The sequence below is a fragment of the Poecile atricapillus genome, chromosome 11 (assembly GCF_030490865.1).
Source record: "Poecile atricapillus isolate bPoeAtr1 chromosome 11, bPoeAtr1.hap1, whole genome shotgun sequence".
NCBI lineage: Eukaryota > Metazoa > Chordata > Aves > Passeriformes > Paridae > Poecile > Poecile atricapillus.
This window is the reverse complement of record NC_081259.1, coordinates 213,218-231,014: the sequence shown is the minus strand read 5'-3', so window position 1 is coordinate 231,014 and position 17,797 is coordinate 213,218. Positions and strand designations below refer to the sequence as shown.

Here is a 17,797-nt window from a genome sequence, read left to right as displayed (position 1 = left end):
GTGTCTGTCTCTGATGTTGACTAGGCAGCAGTGTGTATGTGCCAAAACTTACAGGTGCCTGGAATAGTAAGCCCTGCTCGTGCTCTCTTGTCCCAGAAGAGCAGCTATAGCTAGAGTCACACCTGGAGCAAATGCACAGGCTCCAGGCCAGGAAAAAAAACACATTTTCCTACATGGGGGAACTGGTCATACTGGGAGGAGCTCCTGGTGTCCCAGGTCTCAGGGGGGGTTTGTGGTAGAATGAAGACCCTGGGATGGTGTTTTCAGCTCCTTTCACTTGGTCCACACCTTCCTCTCGCTTCAAGCACAGCCTGGGTGTCATCTCCTTTTCCTCATGCCCAGTAATCCTGAGCTGCCAGTTTGGGCATGTAAGAAAGGTCATGTTTACTTGCACTGGAAACAGAGCAGTCATGCAGCTGCCCAGAGTGCAGCACTGGGTGGGACGGTACCCCAGCCTCCCTCCCAGCAGGCTGGGCCTGCCCTGTGCTCTGCTCTCCCTGCATCACACATCTGCACAGAGACCTTGGCCATGGCCAACCCTCGCCCCAGCACTGGCTTAGGGACCACAGGTGACTGAGCAGCATGAGATTTCCCCTCAGACACTTACCCACAGCCCTTGCCCTGCACCTTTGCATGGGCAATGGCCTGTGGCACCTGCTGCCACCAGCACTGGCTGCCACAGCTGAGCACCAGCCACCATCTCCTGCCAGGACCTGCATGTTAGAGGACAGTGCCTGGGCAGGGTGCGTACCACGATGAACCCAACAGCACCTGCTGCAGGGTGTCTTTGCCAAGAGGGGTGTGGAGCAGGGCCCTGTGGGGTGGGCATGTGGTTCTCAGGTGACCCCTACAGAGCCTGATGCTTGTCACTGCACACCTTTGGGAAACGCATTGCAGTCACAGGACCTTAATTAGCTGGAGTGTGGCCAGAGACAGTGCTCATTTCCCTGAAAAGTAGCTGTGTGTGGAAATAGTTCCTGGTTTATGGTAACAGTTCATGGGTCCTCCCATCAGCACCAGGTTTGGCAGCTGTCCTGAGCTCTCCATCAGGCCCTGCACAAGCTCTGGTGTGCTCTGTGGCAATGATGGCCTCTCTCCTGAGGGCTGTAGCACAGAACCTGTTTTCTTTTTCCCTGACATCCACCTGTGCCGTTGTTTCCTTCTGAGGACAGGGAGGAACAGAATAACTGGGCATCAGCCTCTTCTGTGTTCCAGCACAGGAGAAGAGCTGCAGCACAGAGCAGCAGCTGTCCTAGTTTTCTGTAAGTAGCTGAAAGAGCTGAAAGACAGTGAATTCCCCTGTTGGAGGTCAGGTCGGAGTTCTGCAGAGGTGTAAAAGCCCAGCTGCTGCAGTGGGGTCAGGCAGCATGAAATCCCTGGCATGCAGGTCCCAAGCCAGCAGGTGTGCTGCCTGCCACAGGGCTAGAAACCCTTCCAGTTCAAAGAGAGCCAGCAGCACTGGGCAGAGTTGCCATTTCCAAAAAGTGCAGGAACAGGAAGGGGGCTACAATGGAATGCATGACTCAGGAACTGTGAGGAGTGGTGGTGTTGCATGGCAGACAGGCCACACCAGGCTCCTCTCTGGATTATCAGGAGCTGCTTTCCCTCCCACAGCCCTTAGCCAGCTGTGCAAGAGTCCCTGATGTTCCCCAGGAGGGACACACTAGTCACTCTCCTGGGGCCAAGCATGGGGGACTGGCTGTCCAGACAGGCTCTGTGGCCTTGTGTGCATGTCCCTTTGAGTCACAGGAAAGTTCAGCAGCTGCTGGTGAAGGTGGGGTGTTGATGGAAAAGCTGGGGTTCGCCTGAGCTGGGAGGCATGGGAGGGTGGCATGGCAGCCATACCTGTGTGCTCCTGCCTACAAGCATGGGCTCACTGAAAGAACAGCTGGAAACCACTGGAGATGTTCTCGTTCGCAATTAATGTGGCTTTATTATTAATGTGTTGGGCTCCTCTCTTGACAGCAGTTAGTTACAGAGTGTTTCACGTGGAAATGGGCAAAAGGACAGAACTCAAGGAACTAAATTCAAATAGAAATATGATGCTGAAGAAAAGAATTAGGGCTCTCTTCTTAAAACATTTAGCATAGAAGAAGCTAGGAGCACAAGATGCCATTTCAATACAGTTAAGACGTTCACTTTTTTAATTATAGGTTTAAAATAGTATTTTTTACCTATTACATACAGGAAGAGTACGCGTTGTTGCCCACATGCAGAAACAAGCAAAAGCAGAGTTTAACTGTTTCTCTCTATTAGTGTTGTATTACCTCTGGCTCCGGGTGGGTCCTGCTGGCTCCTGTGGCCTGAGCAGGGTCAGACTCTACGAATCAGCATTTTCATAAGTCTTTTTCCCGTAGTTTTTTTTTTAAGATGGAGGGGGGTGGAAGGGAGAGGGAGATAGGGCATGAGAGAAGCTCAAGGCAGGACAGACTGCGACAAAAACTGAAAATAATGTAGAGCCTTGAGGACAGGGAAGCAAACTGGTGTAGGATAAAGGTAGCTAAGCAGCAGAGCTGCAGAGGGCAAGAGCAGAGTGTGGAGGGAATTCCTCCTGGAATCCACCCGTGGCTACGCTCCTGCCCAGAGGATGCAGGCACCTCACAAAGCCTCACCATTAATGCTGCTTAGTCAGAATTGCTTCAAGTTTGAAATTGAGAAAACATTCATGTGTGGGTCTATCTAAAGTTAGTGCATTAGCTTTTACATCTAGCTACGCAGAGGGAGCCCAGGAGCCAGTGAGGGCCATGCTTGTGCCTCTGGTGTCTGGCATCCGGCAGCTGCCCCTGTGGCGGGTGAGCCAGGGTCTCTCCAAAGCACTGCAGGCACAGCCCCCCAGCATTCCCAGGAGGGGCAGGTGCAGGTGTTTTAGTGCCTGCAATTGCCAGAACCAACATTCATGAATGTTGACCCCATCGGGGTACAGAGAATGACATTTATTATGCTGGCAGACATGGTGTGATTTCATGGTTAAAATGAACACAGCACAGGGCAGAGATTTGCTAAAGCCCTGAGTAAGCTCACATACTCCTAACGAGGGCCATATCCAAAGAGCTGGCTGTGCCTTGGGGAGGCTGCTGGCCTCAGGCCTTGTCCTACAGCTGCTGGGTTTTAGACATAGCCTTGCAGAAACATTTTTGTTGCCCACAAGTTCTCTACGGTCTTTTTGTTTTGTTTAAATTGCAGCATGTTATTATTAGTACTGAGAAACCTCTGAACTGACACTAAAAGGACATGGTATCATGTTAACATGTATAAATTAAAATATTAAATCAACACAAAATGCAGGTTAACATTAAAAAAATAAATATATAAATTAAAATGCAAAATAGACCATTTCCCTAGAAACTCCATTTTAGTGCTAGGAGCAGGTTTCTAAGCAGCATTTTCTTCATGGCACCTGCCAGAAAACTAGCACTGAGACTGAAGTGTCCCAGGCAAGTGCAACACAGGGTCCAGGGACGCTCATGGTGGAGTCAGCCCTCTGCTCAGGGCCAAGCACAGTGGATGTCACAGCAGATGGAAATACTTTGTGCTGTCAACCATTGCAGCACAGCCTTCCATCTCATTCCTTCTTCCCCAGAACACAGCCTGCTGCCACTCTCTCTGTCTTACAGAAAGGCTGTCTTTGTGGTAAGATCGTCTGTCAGTTCTCTTGGACGTGGCAAAGGCTCATGGATGCTGCAGGCTTCATGCACCTGAACACCTCACTCCTTGCTGGGAGAACGTGTCTCCCACGCTGAAACAGGTCTGTGTGCCAAGGAGGTTCTGGGTGGCTGTTCAATAGCCACACTACACTCGTGGCACAATCTGGTGTTTCTGCCAGGACATCCAGAGAGCAAGGACAGATGCCCACAGATGCATAGGCCAGGGAACAAGCTGCAGGGTGGTACCACAGGGATGAGCAGTACCTCACCTGTGCTGTCAATACATCCCTGCCACAATGAGGAGGAACTGAGAATGACTACACTTGATAAACTACTTTTTCCCGAGTATTTTGGGAAGGGCCTTCTCTTCCCTCACACCACAAGTTCTATTCCCCACATCCTGGACACTTGGGGGACAACAAAAAGCTTGAACACAACTATAAGGCTTGGACCCTGACACACAGGCAGCAAGGAGATGGCTGCTGCATGCAAGCTGGCACGCCACAGCCACACTAGCTGTGCACCGGCCCCCAGCATGGCCTGCATGCTCCTCAGCTGCCTCACCACAGTCCTCCAGAGCCTTTGGTTTAGGGACAGGGAGGTTTCTTGTACGTCCTGGGCCAACAGTGGCCAAGGTTTTTTTCAGCCCTTCTGCTGTTAAGGGGGCTGTAGTTGTGCGTTTGGATGCTCTTTTTGTGTAACTGTTTAGGCTACAGCCTCTCTGTGCCCCCTCCTGCCACACAGCTGGTGTGCAGGAGTCAGCTGGCTGCTGTGTGTGCAATGCTCAAGTTAGCAAGTTAGGAATGTGCTGAACCCTCCCCTCCCACTGCCATGTCGTTCATCCCAGCTCCCTGAGCACAGCAATCAGGTGGTGCAGGATGCCACAGGAAAGCACTTGGGACAGAAATCTGCCAAGCTGGCATGTGGTGGTCGTGCCTGGTTGGAGCACAGGTCCTCTTGCTCAGAACACCTCCTGCATGCTCAGGAGGGAAGATGGAAGAATGACCTTCACTGTCATATTACAGTCAGAGGGTTTTGTCTTCCCGCATCTCCCTGGTGCAATTTCTTTTTAAGTTAGATTTTGTTCTGCCCCCTGCCTCCCGTGCACTCTGCATGCAGCAGCAGCAGCAGCAGCACTTCAGCCCTCACTAGAAAGGTGAGGTTCATGGTGCTACAGGTTAAATGGCAAGGCAGCCAGGAAGAGAGTAGAACAAGCTCTCACAGCAGCAAGGCAGCCAAGATAGTCTACAGAAACTGTACAGGCAGCAGAATAAAGCAGGGAAGGTGAAAGTGCCCCTGGCCTGCAACTGCTCTTGCACAAACTCTTAGCTCAGTCCAGAAAATTACAGAGCCCTGCACTTCTTCCTCATGGCATCCAGTGCTGAGCAGGATGGATACCCGATTGCCTGACAAATGGGAACCATGTAGAGGACTAAACCAGAGAAGAACTGGACTGTGATTAGATGGTGTCTCTCATGTTGCATCGGTGATTGGAGTCAATGGATGAACACAAAATGTGGGAGATTTAGAATTCAATCTTACAGGCTGGAAAAGATTCATCCTGCATCACAACAGTGCTGCTGCTTGCCAGTACCATGATGTTTAGCTCCTGCTGTTTCTCATGGGTCTGTTGATACCATTCTCGTGTTACCTCAGTATCGTGTGTTGGGATCAATGTCACCTGGGAAAAGAAAGCAGCAGGGATGATTGAGAACAATTGCAGTGACAAACAATGCCCATAGGAGCTGAGACTAAAATTTCTTGTTAATTTTGGAACACTGTACCCTTGGTACTGCTTGTTCTATTTAATGTCTTTCAGATGTCGGGTTCTGAGGCAGAGCTTTTTTTTATAGAGTACCAGCACAATGGGGCTCTGAACTGGCTGCAAAGTGGCAGCACTGACACCATAATGCTGAGAATGGCTGCAGTGCTGGGGAGAGCATCGTGCTCTGGACCTCCAGAAACAGCCTCAGAAAGATCCTTCAGTGTGAAAAGGAACAATGCTGTCAGTGTCAGTGTTAATGGACACTATGTACCCATTGACCAGTGTACAACTCAGGGACCTTGAAATACGAGGCTGCTTCATCTGGAAGACCATACACACACACCTTTCTGTACATGTCTTCAGGAGTGCCCCCTGGGGTGTCCTGCAAGCCTGCCTAAGTGAGAACTGTGTTACAGAATATTCTTGTTTAAAAGCTCTATTAGTAAGTTGCTGTCAGAAAAATCTTCAGCAAGCCAGGCTAGCAACAGATGCCACTGGGTGTGGGACACTGATGAAAATTCAGTTAGTGTTGGTGCTTGATTTTGCTTGAGGATAAGCTCATCCTGCAGTAGCTAAGGAGGAGTGTAGGATCTCTCAATGCTTCCTCCCCTCAGGAGGATGTGGAAAAGAGGACTTATCTGCTTCTTCTGACCACTTGTGATATCAAAAGCATGACACACCCCTTTGCATTTCCATGACCTACCTGCAGGTTCTCTCCCCACTGAGACTTCCCTTCCAGAAGTGCATCCAGCACTGCACGGCTTGGTTCTCCGTTGGCTGCATCATTTCCACTCACAACATAATAAGATGCTCGAACCCGCTTGAAGAACTCTGGATCTGTGTTCTTCCCACTGCAGTGGTTGGGGATGTAGGCCAAGTCCACATAGACGGGTGGACCCATAGGCACAGACAAACTGCTCTTAGGACTATTGGAAGCTTTGGAAAAAAGGAAACAAGAGGCTATCAAAACCCTTCTGCAAGGGACAAACACTCAGATTAACACAGAAAGACCTGGATTCCAGAAAGACTTTTCCATTGCAGCATTGAAGTTGAGACTTATCCATGCTCCGCTGCTCAGAGGTGACCTGGGTGCATTTCTGGGCCAGCGCTGTCACAGGTCTTGGGAGGGAAAGGAAGTTCTGCTATTTTTTGGGGAGGGATTGGAAAGCTTTAGGATCAGGAGCTTTTGTTCTGGGGAAGGGAATCAAAAATCTCTATTAGTAAGTTTTGCAGAGTTGTCATCCCAATTAATATTTAGTCCTAATTTTTGTTAATAACCTACTGCTTAAACACACAGCCTCCCCCATTATGGTGGCTTTTGTATGCTATCCTTTACAGTAGTCTTTCTAGAAGGTCCATCCTGGCTTCCTGCCATCTCTGTGCATCGCTGCTTCTCCTAGGATTCTATTACTCTTTTATATCAACCTTTTTGTACATTTCAGCCTTATCACTGCTTATAACTTTTCATGCCTGACTGGGAAGACCTGCTCCTGTTCTGCTGTGTTTAACCCAGTGCTTTTCTCTGTGTTGGACCTATAGAGATAATGCATTTTTCAGGAAGGATTTCTTACCGGGATTTGTTTTGATGCCATTAACAAGGCTCTTGCCAGGGTTGCTGTGACTACTCCGGGATAACTCATCCTCTGGCATCAGCGAACTACGTGGTTTGGGCTTTTCTCCTCCATCTCTTTCTTTTTTGGCAGTGACAGATTTTGGAGATTTGTCAGATGACTGTTTCACAGGAGTGGGTGATCGTTTCCCTTTCACATCTAATTTCCGGGCAGGTGAGGAAGATTTGGGTTTGCTCAAAGGCTTCCTCACACCTTTGTTCTTTTCTTTTATGTCTTTCTTGGAAATTTTATCAGTTCTGCTCATGCTTTGCTCATTTAACAACATATCAGGGTCTACCATGCAGACATCAGGGTGTGGAGGGTGGGGATGGGGATCTACCATTGGAAAAGGCTGAGGATCATGGCTGGACCTAGAACTGGCATGATGAGCATTCCCCACAGCTTTGTCCACTGGGAGGAAATCAGCATCTTCATCTGAGTCCATGTTGGCATCTGCTGTGATGGATGGACATTCCTCAGTCTCAGGTGGGACATCGGAGTCTGACTGGGAGGTTCCAGAATCACTCACAGATGTTGGAGGCGTTTCCTCCACTGTAGCACTTTGCATGGGACTGCTCCCAGTGTGGGGTGGTCTCCCTTGCACTGAAGGGTGACCCTCCTCCTGTGAGAGGTCACTGTCTTCAGAGAGCTCATGGGGACTTGGGTTGATAAATGAGGGAGAGAGTTCTCCCTTTCTCTGCTTGTATTCACATGAGGAAAATTTCTGTCCACAATCAGAACTGCCTCCTAAATGGGTCTCTATGTCATGGGAAGCATCTCCACAGTCCTCTGTTTTTCCACCCCTCTGCACATCTGGGAAAAATGGCTGGAAACTGTTTTCAGGGGACATCAGAGAGGAGGGACGGCTTTGCCTCTCTGTCTCCTCGTTGCCTGTGCATGGAGAAAAACTGCTGTCAGAATCGGGACATGTTTTTTCATCTTTTGCCTCTGCTGCATGGTATGTACTTTGGAAAGCTGACAGACTGGTGCTCACCTCTGTTGGACCATTGGCTGTGGTTTCATCTTCGTGCTGATGATGAGAAAATGGTGTCAGCACATCAGGGAGAGATGTGAGTGGCAACGGCTGTTCTGCAAATGGTGCCTTCTGCTCTGGGCTGCTACCACAGTGCTGCTGCTCTTGCTCTGCAGAGAATGGTGTGGGCTCTGAGCCCTGGCACTCTTCTCTGCATGGCAAGGTGTGGTCACCCATGCCACAGGGAAATAGAGACCCATGTTCTTCAGCAAAGACAAAGTCTTTGGTTTCAGCTGTATGTATTTTCATAGCATTATCTGGAACCTGTGGAGGCACATCCCAAGCACTCCTAGTAGCCACTTCCACTCCTGCACCTGTGTGAGTGGAAAGCATATGGGAATAGAAACTTTCTGCTGTAGTCATTATCACAGGAGTGGTGGCTTCAGATGAAGGTTCTTCTGACAGGCTGGAAGAGTCATCTTTCAGCTGCTGGGTCACAGATTCTTTCTCCACACCTTTGGAGAACACCTTGCCTTCTTCGTATGGACTCAGTGGTGAGAATTTAGGAAAAGATGAGTCGAGGCTGCCGATTTTCTCAGAAACCTCCAAGTACTCATCTTTGTTTCCCTGGTCTGACAGCAAAGCACAAGGAGACTCTAAAGAAAGAGAAATATCCCCTAAACGGCTTGCTGAGGTTTGCTTATGTCTGATTGTGCTGGCTGTTTCGCTCTTTCCTAGCAAGGAACTTTCAAATCCAGAAGAGCTCTCCATCTCTCTGCTCTCTACCCTCGGGCCCTGTTCATATATCTCTGTCTGTTTGCTGGAAGCAGATTTCAGGTATATGGCTTGCTCTTGGCACTCAGAGGCCACTGCTGCACTTGGATAATCTGCTACCCAGAAATGGGATTCCTTTATGGATTTTTCAGCAATCTCTTTCTTTTGTGAGGAATCATGGCACATTTCTGAAGTTTGCTGATCTCTATCTGTGTCTGGCATGTCTCTATAACCAGCAACATATGTCTCCACAGCAGCAGCTGATGAAGTTGTCCTACTTTCATACTCCTCTTGCCAGCCTGGACCAGAGGGAGAAGAGGCAGTGGAGCTGGGAGAAAGGGGCTCCTGACATTTGCTCTGCAGGAAGGGGTCTGAGACAGGGAACTTGCTGACGGCTGAGATGTGTGCATAGACAGTGCCTGCAGCTTCAGCAGGGCTGTGCAGTTTAGACTCCTTTTCAGACTTCTCCTTAGCACCTTTTTCTAGTTCTGAGTCACTTGCACTTTCTTCCCCTCGACCTGCTTTCTCATAGTATGTATCTTCGGGATTTGGGATTTCAGATTTCAGGGACAAAGATACCTGCTCCTGGCTAGACAAAATTATGTTCTCATCTGGACAACCAGCATCAATATAGGTGGATGATTTTCCTTGATAAGAGGGGTCAGTTGTGATGGTGGGAGAGGCAAATGCTGTGTTCGCAGACAATGGGTGCAGTGCAGAGTCCAGTTCTCCTGGCAAAGCAGAAGACACATTCAGTTTTTCCTGTCCTCCTGATGTCCTAGGCTTCTCTGTTTCAGACAAGGGCAGATACCTTTCATGGATGTTTCTATAGTCAAAGACTGAATCTGCTTTATCCTTAGGGGATGCTGGAGATGACAATTCCTTCTCAGCAGAGGTATAAAGGCAGGACTCTTCTTCCTTTGCAGACACATGAAAATTTTGACCTTTTTGAGTGTCCAGTGCTGTCACTGGCACCTTGTCAGTGTGACCTGGGCTGTGTGCACCCATGGCTGTGAAGGGGGAGGGTCCCACTCCAGACACAATTATCTTCTCATAGATGTCAGCATATTTGAAACTTCTTTCATCAGGATAGGGAGTTGGTTCTCTTTCTTCCGGCTCTTGTCTTGTGGAACTGTCATCGTCTCTCTGTGTGTAGACCCCTTCCTCATAGGAATAAGGCTCAGGGGAACTCCTGGAATAGGTCTCTGGAGGATATACCTCTTGGATGGTAGCACCCACACCCCCAGCACTGCCCACAGCATCACTGCTTTTTTGGCATGGGCCTTGTCCTGGAGGGGAGTGTGCACACTGTCCTGACAGCTCAGCACTCCCTTCTGTGGACTCTGCAATATATTCTGCTGCTCTCATAGATTGCAACAGAGTAGATGCTGCTGCTGCCTGCTCTTTTCTTCCTGTAGAGACATACAGACCCTCAGTGGATTTGCAGTCATCCTCTTGCCTGCTATCTGACTTGTATTTGCAATCTCTTTCCTGGTACAAATCACTGATGTCCGATTTCTTCTCAGCCGTCTTTGATGGGACATCCTCCCACAAAGGTGGCTTGCACTGCTCTGACTTGCAGGGCCTCTCTGCTCCTGGTGGTACCTCAATCACCTTTCCCACTGCAGACAGGGGAGATGTCGTCAGAACTTGGTCTAGTGACTTTGCATAGATATCTAGGACAGCTTTTTCCTCATCATCTAAGCAGGAACTACCTTGTTTAGAGGGCAACAACAATTCTTGCCTTTTTTTGTTTCCAGTTAAAGCTTTGGCCTGATTTTCCTCACCAGGGACATACTGAGGAGATAGAGGAGAACCTTCTCTTTGTGTTCTTTCTGGGACAGTGATGTCAGCAGGAATCACATCCACTTTCTGTGTTTCTGATGTAGGTTTGGCACTCTTCTGTGTGTCTTCTTTGTAATCAAATGACTCCATCTTTAAACATTCAGTTTCTGCTTGCAGTAGCATGGGTTTGTCTTCAGCATGGTGAAACGCCTCATCCTCCTCACTGGGTAATTGTCCTCCTCTCCCACTGTCTCTCCCTTCCTGAAGATACCCAAAGGCAGAACCCCATGCTTCCCTTTCTTGTCTTTTCCAGGTCTGGCTGCCAGGCACTGCAGGAGACAGCTTCTCTTCCTTTCCCATTTTAGGAAGGGATTTTGTTTCAAATTCTGGTACCTCATCCAAGAACGTACTCTCCCTCTCCTTGTCATATCTCTGCCGTCTTCCCAGAAGAGGGACCTCTTCTACCTCTTCTGGAAACCACACTTTCTTCTCATAACTTAAATCTTTCATGCAAAACTTTTCCATTTCTGGAGATTTTTTTTCTTGAGCTTCCTTGAACCTGCAAGATTTTACACCTTCAGTAGAAGTGTGTGAAGATGTTTTATCTTCACTTGGGCTAGATTCTCTAAAATGTAAGCCCTTTGCATCTGGGGATACTTCCTGAGAGTCCAAGCCTGCATTTCTTCCCCTCAACAGGCCCTTTTCTGATGCAGAAAATAAACTGGTGTCATCTGGAGACATTTCTTCAGTTGAAGAATCTCTGGGTGACGTGTCTTTAACTGAACTACTTTCTGGGCAAGGAAAATATTTTGATGCTTCTTTCAGTTCTTTGGCAGAAATATCCAGTGATTTTTCATATGTAGCTGGGCTCTGGTCTGTGAAACCCATGGATTTCACACCTTCTGAAGAGAATTTGTCAGTGCAGTTGGACATAGTTTTTTCTTTTGCAGATATCTCTTCTGTGAAACTAAGCGCTTTGATGTCTCCTGGAGAAATTCCTTTAACAAAAACATCTGAAGAGGTTTTCCTGCTGGAACTCTCAGCAAGAGAAATGGATTTGGTCTCTTCTGGGGAAATATCTTCAATGGAAACATGAGAAGATTTCTCTTCTGTGGTGTCTCCTGTGAAATACAGCAGTTTTCCTTCTTCAGTAATAACTCTCCTAGAAATATTTGAGGATTTTTCTTTACCAATCCTCTCTTCTGTAAAAGAAGGTGATTTGATGCCATCTGGTGAAAATTGCAAAGATTTGTCATTTTTAGATTTGCTTTGGCTTGTGAACTGTGGAAGATTCACATTTCCTAGAGAAGTTCCCGTGGTTACAAATGGCTCAAAGGACAAGTGTTCTGGAAATCCAATTAAACTTTCTGTCTTGGTTTTAGTTCCTTGATCTGTTTCTGGTTTTGTGCTGGGACGCTCCTTGTCCTCCCCGATCACCACTGTGTCCTGCTTGTGGTAAGAGAGCCAGGGCAGCTCCTCCCTCCTCACTGGTTCCTCCTGTACCTCCTCCCCTGGAGACACTGGAACATCACTGCTCAAAATCAGTTCGTGCTGCACAGGTCCAGGCACTTCTCTTTCCTGTCTGGATTTAGCCACAGATGCCTCCTCTTCTCTGAGAGGTTCACCCTTGGCTGCCTTCACCACAACAGAACTTTGGCCTTCCAGTTTCTTGGCAGAAGCATCCGTTTGTTTTTCAAATAGATCTGAATCTACTGTTTCCAGCTTTTCCTCCACTGGAGACTGGTGGAAGGGTGTGTGCCCTGCACTGGTGGGGCCAGATGGAGTGGGAGAGGCCATTTTGACTGTGCTGTCATCGGGACTCATGCATCGTTCTTCAGCCTCTGCAGAGTCAGCCTGGGAAAATGGTGCTTCTTCAGTGGATAAAGGCATCACCTGTGTGGGAACACCGATTATCACATTATCAGGGCATCCTTGAGGAGCAAACACGGGGGCATTGTAATGCCCTCTGAGTTTCTCAGGAATCTCAATATTTGGAGTCCCGTCTTCTTCATCTTCCTCATCTTCTACCTCCTCATGGAGGTCCTTTTTTTGAGTTTCCAGTTTCCTCTCTCCTTCTGCTAATGCATGGAAGTCCTCAGGGGGTGGAGATTTAAAGCATTTGTCTTCCTCTAAGGATGACGTGGGAGAAATTGTGCCAGCAGAGGGAACATAATCAAGACCTTGGGTCGCTTCAGTCCGAGAGGAGGGCATACTGTTTCCTGTGTCCAAAAGTAAAGAGCTTTTCCCAGTCTCTTCTGTTTGTGGTGCTGTTATGGATGCAACAGACTGATCCTCTGCTACTGATGTTGCAAAAGATGAAAGCTTGTCACACTCAGTAATGGACGTCGCAGAAGATATGTGTTCCTCCTCAGCTAGAGGTGCTGCCACAATGTTTGTAGGATATGCCAGGATTTCAGACTCCTGGCCAGCATAGCCCTTGGCTGAAAGATCAGCAGGAGGCATGGCCTGTATTCCATGTACTGCTTCAAAAGAGCCTGGATGGTCAGGAACAGAAATGTTATAGGCATTAACATCATACTTCAAGTGTGGGATCCTCTCTTCCTGTTCATCGTGTATTTCTTCATCAGAAATGGTCTGCTCTGTTTCTGAGTAGCCAGGGATAGTTTCATCTTGGATATAGGAAACATGTTCTGCTGTAGCTCCTGGTGGGACTGGCAGGCTGCTCAGATATGACTCTTCTTTTGTTATGTCCTTTCCAAGTAACTTGGTTTTCTCATCCATGAAACTAAATTCTCTTTCCTTCTCTGTAATGGTAAACAGTTTGTCCTCCCTATCATCCTGATTCAGCCCACAGAATTCTCTATTCTTCTCCACTTTGTCCTCTGCTTTCATGTGCTGTTCTTCCTTTTCTTCTAGTTCTGCCTTTTCTATCACGTCTTCTCTCTTTTCCTTCTCATCCTCTTCCTGTGCCTCTGTCCCATCAATATACTTTCCACACGTTTCTGCTTCCCTCTGTTTTCTGTCTAAAGAGATTTTCTCCTCTTCCTCCTTTTCTTCCTCTCTGAACACTGGTGGCCGAGCACCCTTTGCCAATAGGTCTGCATGTGATGGCAGGTGTTCTTTGTCAGAAAACACCTGAATGTCCTTGCCCTGCTCAGCTTTTCCCTCCCAGTATCTTATGTCATGGTTTTCATCTATTGTTTTTCTTTCATCCTCTATTTTTTCAGCAGGACCTCCCCTCAGCTCCCACTGATGGACTGACATTTCCTCTGCTGATGATTCTTTTTCTGTATCAGTAATAGTTACTCCCTGATCAGGCGTCTTTCTTTTTAAAATCAGATCCACTTCCAGGTTACTCTGACCAGTCATATCAACAGAGTCTTTTACCTCTGCTTCAGATGCTCTCATAATCTTATCACTAACCTCCATATCAGACAGTTCTTGAGTCAACTGCAAAGACTGTCTCTCCTCATGCTTCAGTTCCTCAAAGTCCTTTGTAAGATCTTCTGGTGAAGACAGGACTAACCTCTGTTCCACTATGGATGTCTCTCCTAGATCCACTTGTACAGGTGCTGTCTCCATTGGTAATGTCTTGAGGTCAGCAGGAACCTTTTCAGGTTCTTTTTCAGGTTTTACTTTGATCTTCTCAGTTTTGAGTCTACCTGGAAGTTTTGCCTTGTACAATGTTTTTCTAACTTCTGGGGTAAATGGTTTCAAGTCTGGTTTAGAAATTTTTTTGAGCTCTGGTTTGTTTTCTTTCTTTTTATCATCTTTCTTTGAATCTTTTTTCTCATCTTTCTTTCCATCGTCTTTTTTTAAGTCCTTTTTCTCCTTCTTAATCTCTTTCTTTTCTTTGTCTTTCTTCTCCTCTAATTTGGATACTTTCTCTTTGAGATGCTTTTTTCCAACCTTGTCTTTAGCCAATTTTCTTTTCTCAGCTTTAAGAGCATCACTTGTTTCTATCTTTATCTTTTCATGTTTAACAGGTTTCTCAGGAATTTTCTCTGTGTGTTCTTTAACCTTTTTCTCAATTTTAGCATCCTTTACAACTTCTGGTTTTACTTCCTTAATCCCCTCCTCAACTGCTTCATCCTTCTTGACTTGCTTTGTCACAGATGGCTTGGGGGAAGACTTAAGACTCTCTTTACTGTCAGTTCTTTGTTTCATTTTGGTCTGCTTCAGCACAGGTGGAGGTATTCCAGAAGTGATATCTTTCTGGGTAGCCACTGGGTACCTCAGAAAATCCAGGTGCTTGAGTTTCTCAAGACCTTCTAGTATCTTATTTTGAGGAGCATTTCCAGGAAACAAAACCCTCACAATTTTCTCTGTTGGGCTGGCTGGTAGCCATACCACTAGGGCTGTGATAGATGTGAGATAGGGAACAGAAATTTCACCTTCTTTCCCACTTGCAAGAATGATGCCAGTCTTTGCTTTACTATTGCCAGCCCATTTCTGCATTAGAAACTGCATTTCTTTACTGTCCTTGACAGGGTTCAGTATATACATGTCCAGCTTACCCACTCCCATTTTGTGGAAGAGCGTGATGGGCTCGATGGTGCTGCTCACCACCCTGTAGAGAGGCTCTGATTTAATGCCCAGTCTGTTGAGATACTGCAGTGTCATACACGCTTCTTCAATGCTCCTCTTTACTTTCATGGAGGCTTCAGGCATCTTCAGCTTTTCAGGAACATTAAAAAAAACCACCCCTAGCTCAGGAGAGATTAGGTTCTTCATCCAGTCACTATAATTGGTGGAGCCCTGGGATTGTTCCTCCTCTTGCTCAGCAACTTTCCTCTGCAGCAGCCCATTGATGCCAGGCAGGTTGTCTGCACCAATGTGGGTGAGCAGGATTGAGTCAATCCTATCCAGGTGCCTTACCAGCTTCCAGAAGCAGGATTTCCTCTCAGAGCCACCATCCACAAGGATGTTAAACCCATTGACAGCAAAGAGAGCAGAATCACCTCTTCCCCCAGGGAATATGTAGCAGCATGGCTTAGAAAGCTTCAGAAAACCCCCTGAGGTGGGTGGCTCCAGAAGATCAAATGGAGATGGCACATCAACTGTCTCAGAGACATATTCTGCAAATTCAGACACCCCATCCATTTCTGGTAGAACTGGATCAGGATTCAGTTTCAGATTAATTATGTCCTGAAATCCAGGATGCCCAAGGTTGCTCCAGGCTCCTTCTCCCAGGCACGACACAGTAAGAGAGGCCTTGGTTTCTGAATCAGAGTTGCTGAGAATTTGGGTGACCTAATGAGATAAGCATAGACAAATAAAAGTCAAATAGAGCTTTGAGACCTATACAGCACTTTAAAAAAGGCAGCTAGTTAATGCAGAAGTACTGAAGATACCATGAGCACTTTACCAATGGGAAACACTGGGGGTAGATGAAATAGTTTGAAAGCCCAAGGAAAATCAATGCATAGAGCCTCTTTTGTTAATGTTGATGGGCTTTACTGCTTCTGACTGCTGCGTGTGTATTGTTACAAGATCTCAGGAAAGAAAATAAAAACAGGAACCACTGTGTCCTCTTTCCTTACCGCTTGGTAAATCTGGGATATCAGTCCCTGGCTTGGGCTCAAAAGTAGTAGGTTGGGGGTGATTTTTTGTGATTTGTGAATTCTAACCCTGAGAAAACCTTTTCAGTGCTAAGCATCATTGGCTGAACTTAACCTCACTCACTTAGGCTAGTCAACCACCATGGAGTATTTTGTGTAGTTCTAGTGACAGGACTTTCTTTTTTATTTAGATTAATTTGCTTTCCTGGCACCTATTTTGAAAGTCATAACTCCATCTTTGCTACATGTACAGGGTTGGGGACATGCCATGTGATTAGTAAGTGAAGTAAGGTCCATATAATTTCCAAGGTTCCTTACTGCTATGCTGAACATAGATTGACCAAAGAAGTATAATGCCTCAACTTCCTAAGTATCCAAAACGAGATTTGCATACTTCTTTACACTGAAAAAGAACACATTCTTTTGCTTAGCAGCCCTTAAGTGACTAGTTTCTGTCCATTTAAATAAGTGAAGCATATTTGCTGATGTAATCACAACAGTAATAGTATCAACTGTTGAAGTATCATCCAAACATTCCTGCAGCAACTATATATTCAATCAGACAGAGACACTCTAAACAACATGATCCATGGAAACAGAGCGTCTCAAAAACCAGAGTATCGTATCTGTATTGCAGGGAGCACCAACAATGCAAATCTCTCTGAAAAGCTAACTTATACCTAGCTGAGGTAATCAGCATTGGAGCAGAGGTTCAGAGATACCCTATAATGTTTTCCAGGCCTCACTGGACAAATCTCTGACCAAATTTGCCTAAATTCAGTGCTTACTCTGCTATATACAGATCTTGGGCTACAGACCTCTCATGTGCCCTTCCAAACTGAATGATGCAGCAATTCTGCAATTAAATAGTGGCATCTGTAGTTATGTCATCATCATGTAGTTACTTAATCAGCATTTATTCAATCCCTTATCATCTAATGAGCATTCTTAACCTTGTAAACTTGCTTGGTGGACTGACTGGTGACATGAAGAGAAATACCCACATTTTCTAGAATGATGATGGCCTCTCTTGGCTGTTTTTAGAAGCTGCCCACAGCTTTGTTAAGACCTGCTTCAAGAAATTTTGAGTGTTTTCCCCCTGCAGAGCCAGTCTGAAAAGTTATTTCAAGCTGAACACTTAGAGGAATCACCCATGCCTGCTCCTTGGAAGACTTAAGGTAGAGAGTTAAAGCAAGATACCCAAGACAATAACATGGATTATTTATAGTATGCATTTTTTTGCTGGATTTCAAACCAATCTGTCTGCAAATCTGCCACCTGAAGGAGGGTGCAGGCTGCACTACTCTACTCTGCACTCTGAACAGGAGAGAATGTGCTGGATTACAGCTCACACTCACCTCTGGGTCCGAAAGTATCTCAGCAAACTTCTGGTAAGTGAAAGTCCCTGTCTGCAGGACCAAGTCTCCTTCGTGGTCTGAGCTCTGACCACAGAGGATCAGTAGTTTGTGGGCTGATGAATCACACACAAGTGAGCGGACCTGTTACCAAGAGACAGAGGGCTGCCATTAGAAGTTACCTATGCTCCACACCAGCACCCAGAATCCCAACCCCAAGGACAGGCAATAACTCACGTTATCTACAAATAGCCAAACCCTACATTTTCTACATACAAGAAGGTTGCTAATTGGAGAGGGAAGGCACTGCTACTGTCTGCCCAGCATAGCTCCATGTCACATCAGGGTAATTGTGTATATCCTGGTTAC

At 46.7% G+C, this 17,797-nt stretch overlaps 1 protein-coding gene across 1 annotated transcript in view; it reads right to left on the bottom strand.

Moving 5' to 3' along the window:
• Positions 1-1,907: 1,907 nt before the first annotated feature.
• MAP1A (microtubule associated protein 1A) overlaps positions 1,908-17,797 on the bottom strand; it is a 32,066-nt gene continuing 16,176 nt past the window's right edge. The window contains exons 3-6 of the mRNA XM_058847032.1: positions 17,432-17,572; positions 6,981-15,765; positions 6,113-6,345; positions 1,908-5,325 (exon numbers count right to left, since the gene is read on the bottom strand). Of these exons, the coding sequence (XP_058703015.1) occupies positions 5,170-5,325; positions 6,113-6,345; positions 6,981-15,615 (9,024 nt within the window). The 5' untranslated portion in view covers positions 15,616-15,765; positions 17,432-17,572 and the 3' untranslated portion in view covers positions 1,908-5,169. The remainder of the gene's footprint in view (positions 5,326-6,112; positions 6,346-6,980; positions 15,766-17,431; positions 17,573-17,797) is intronic.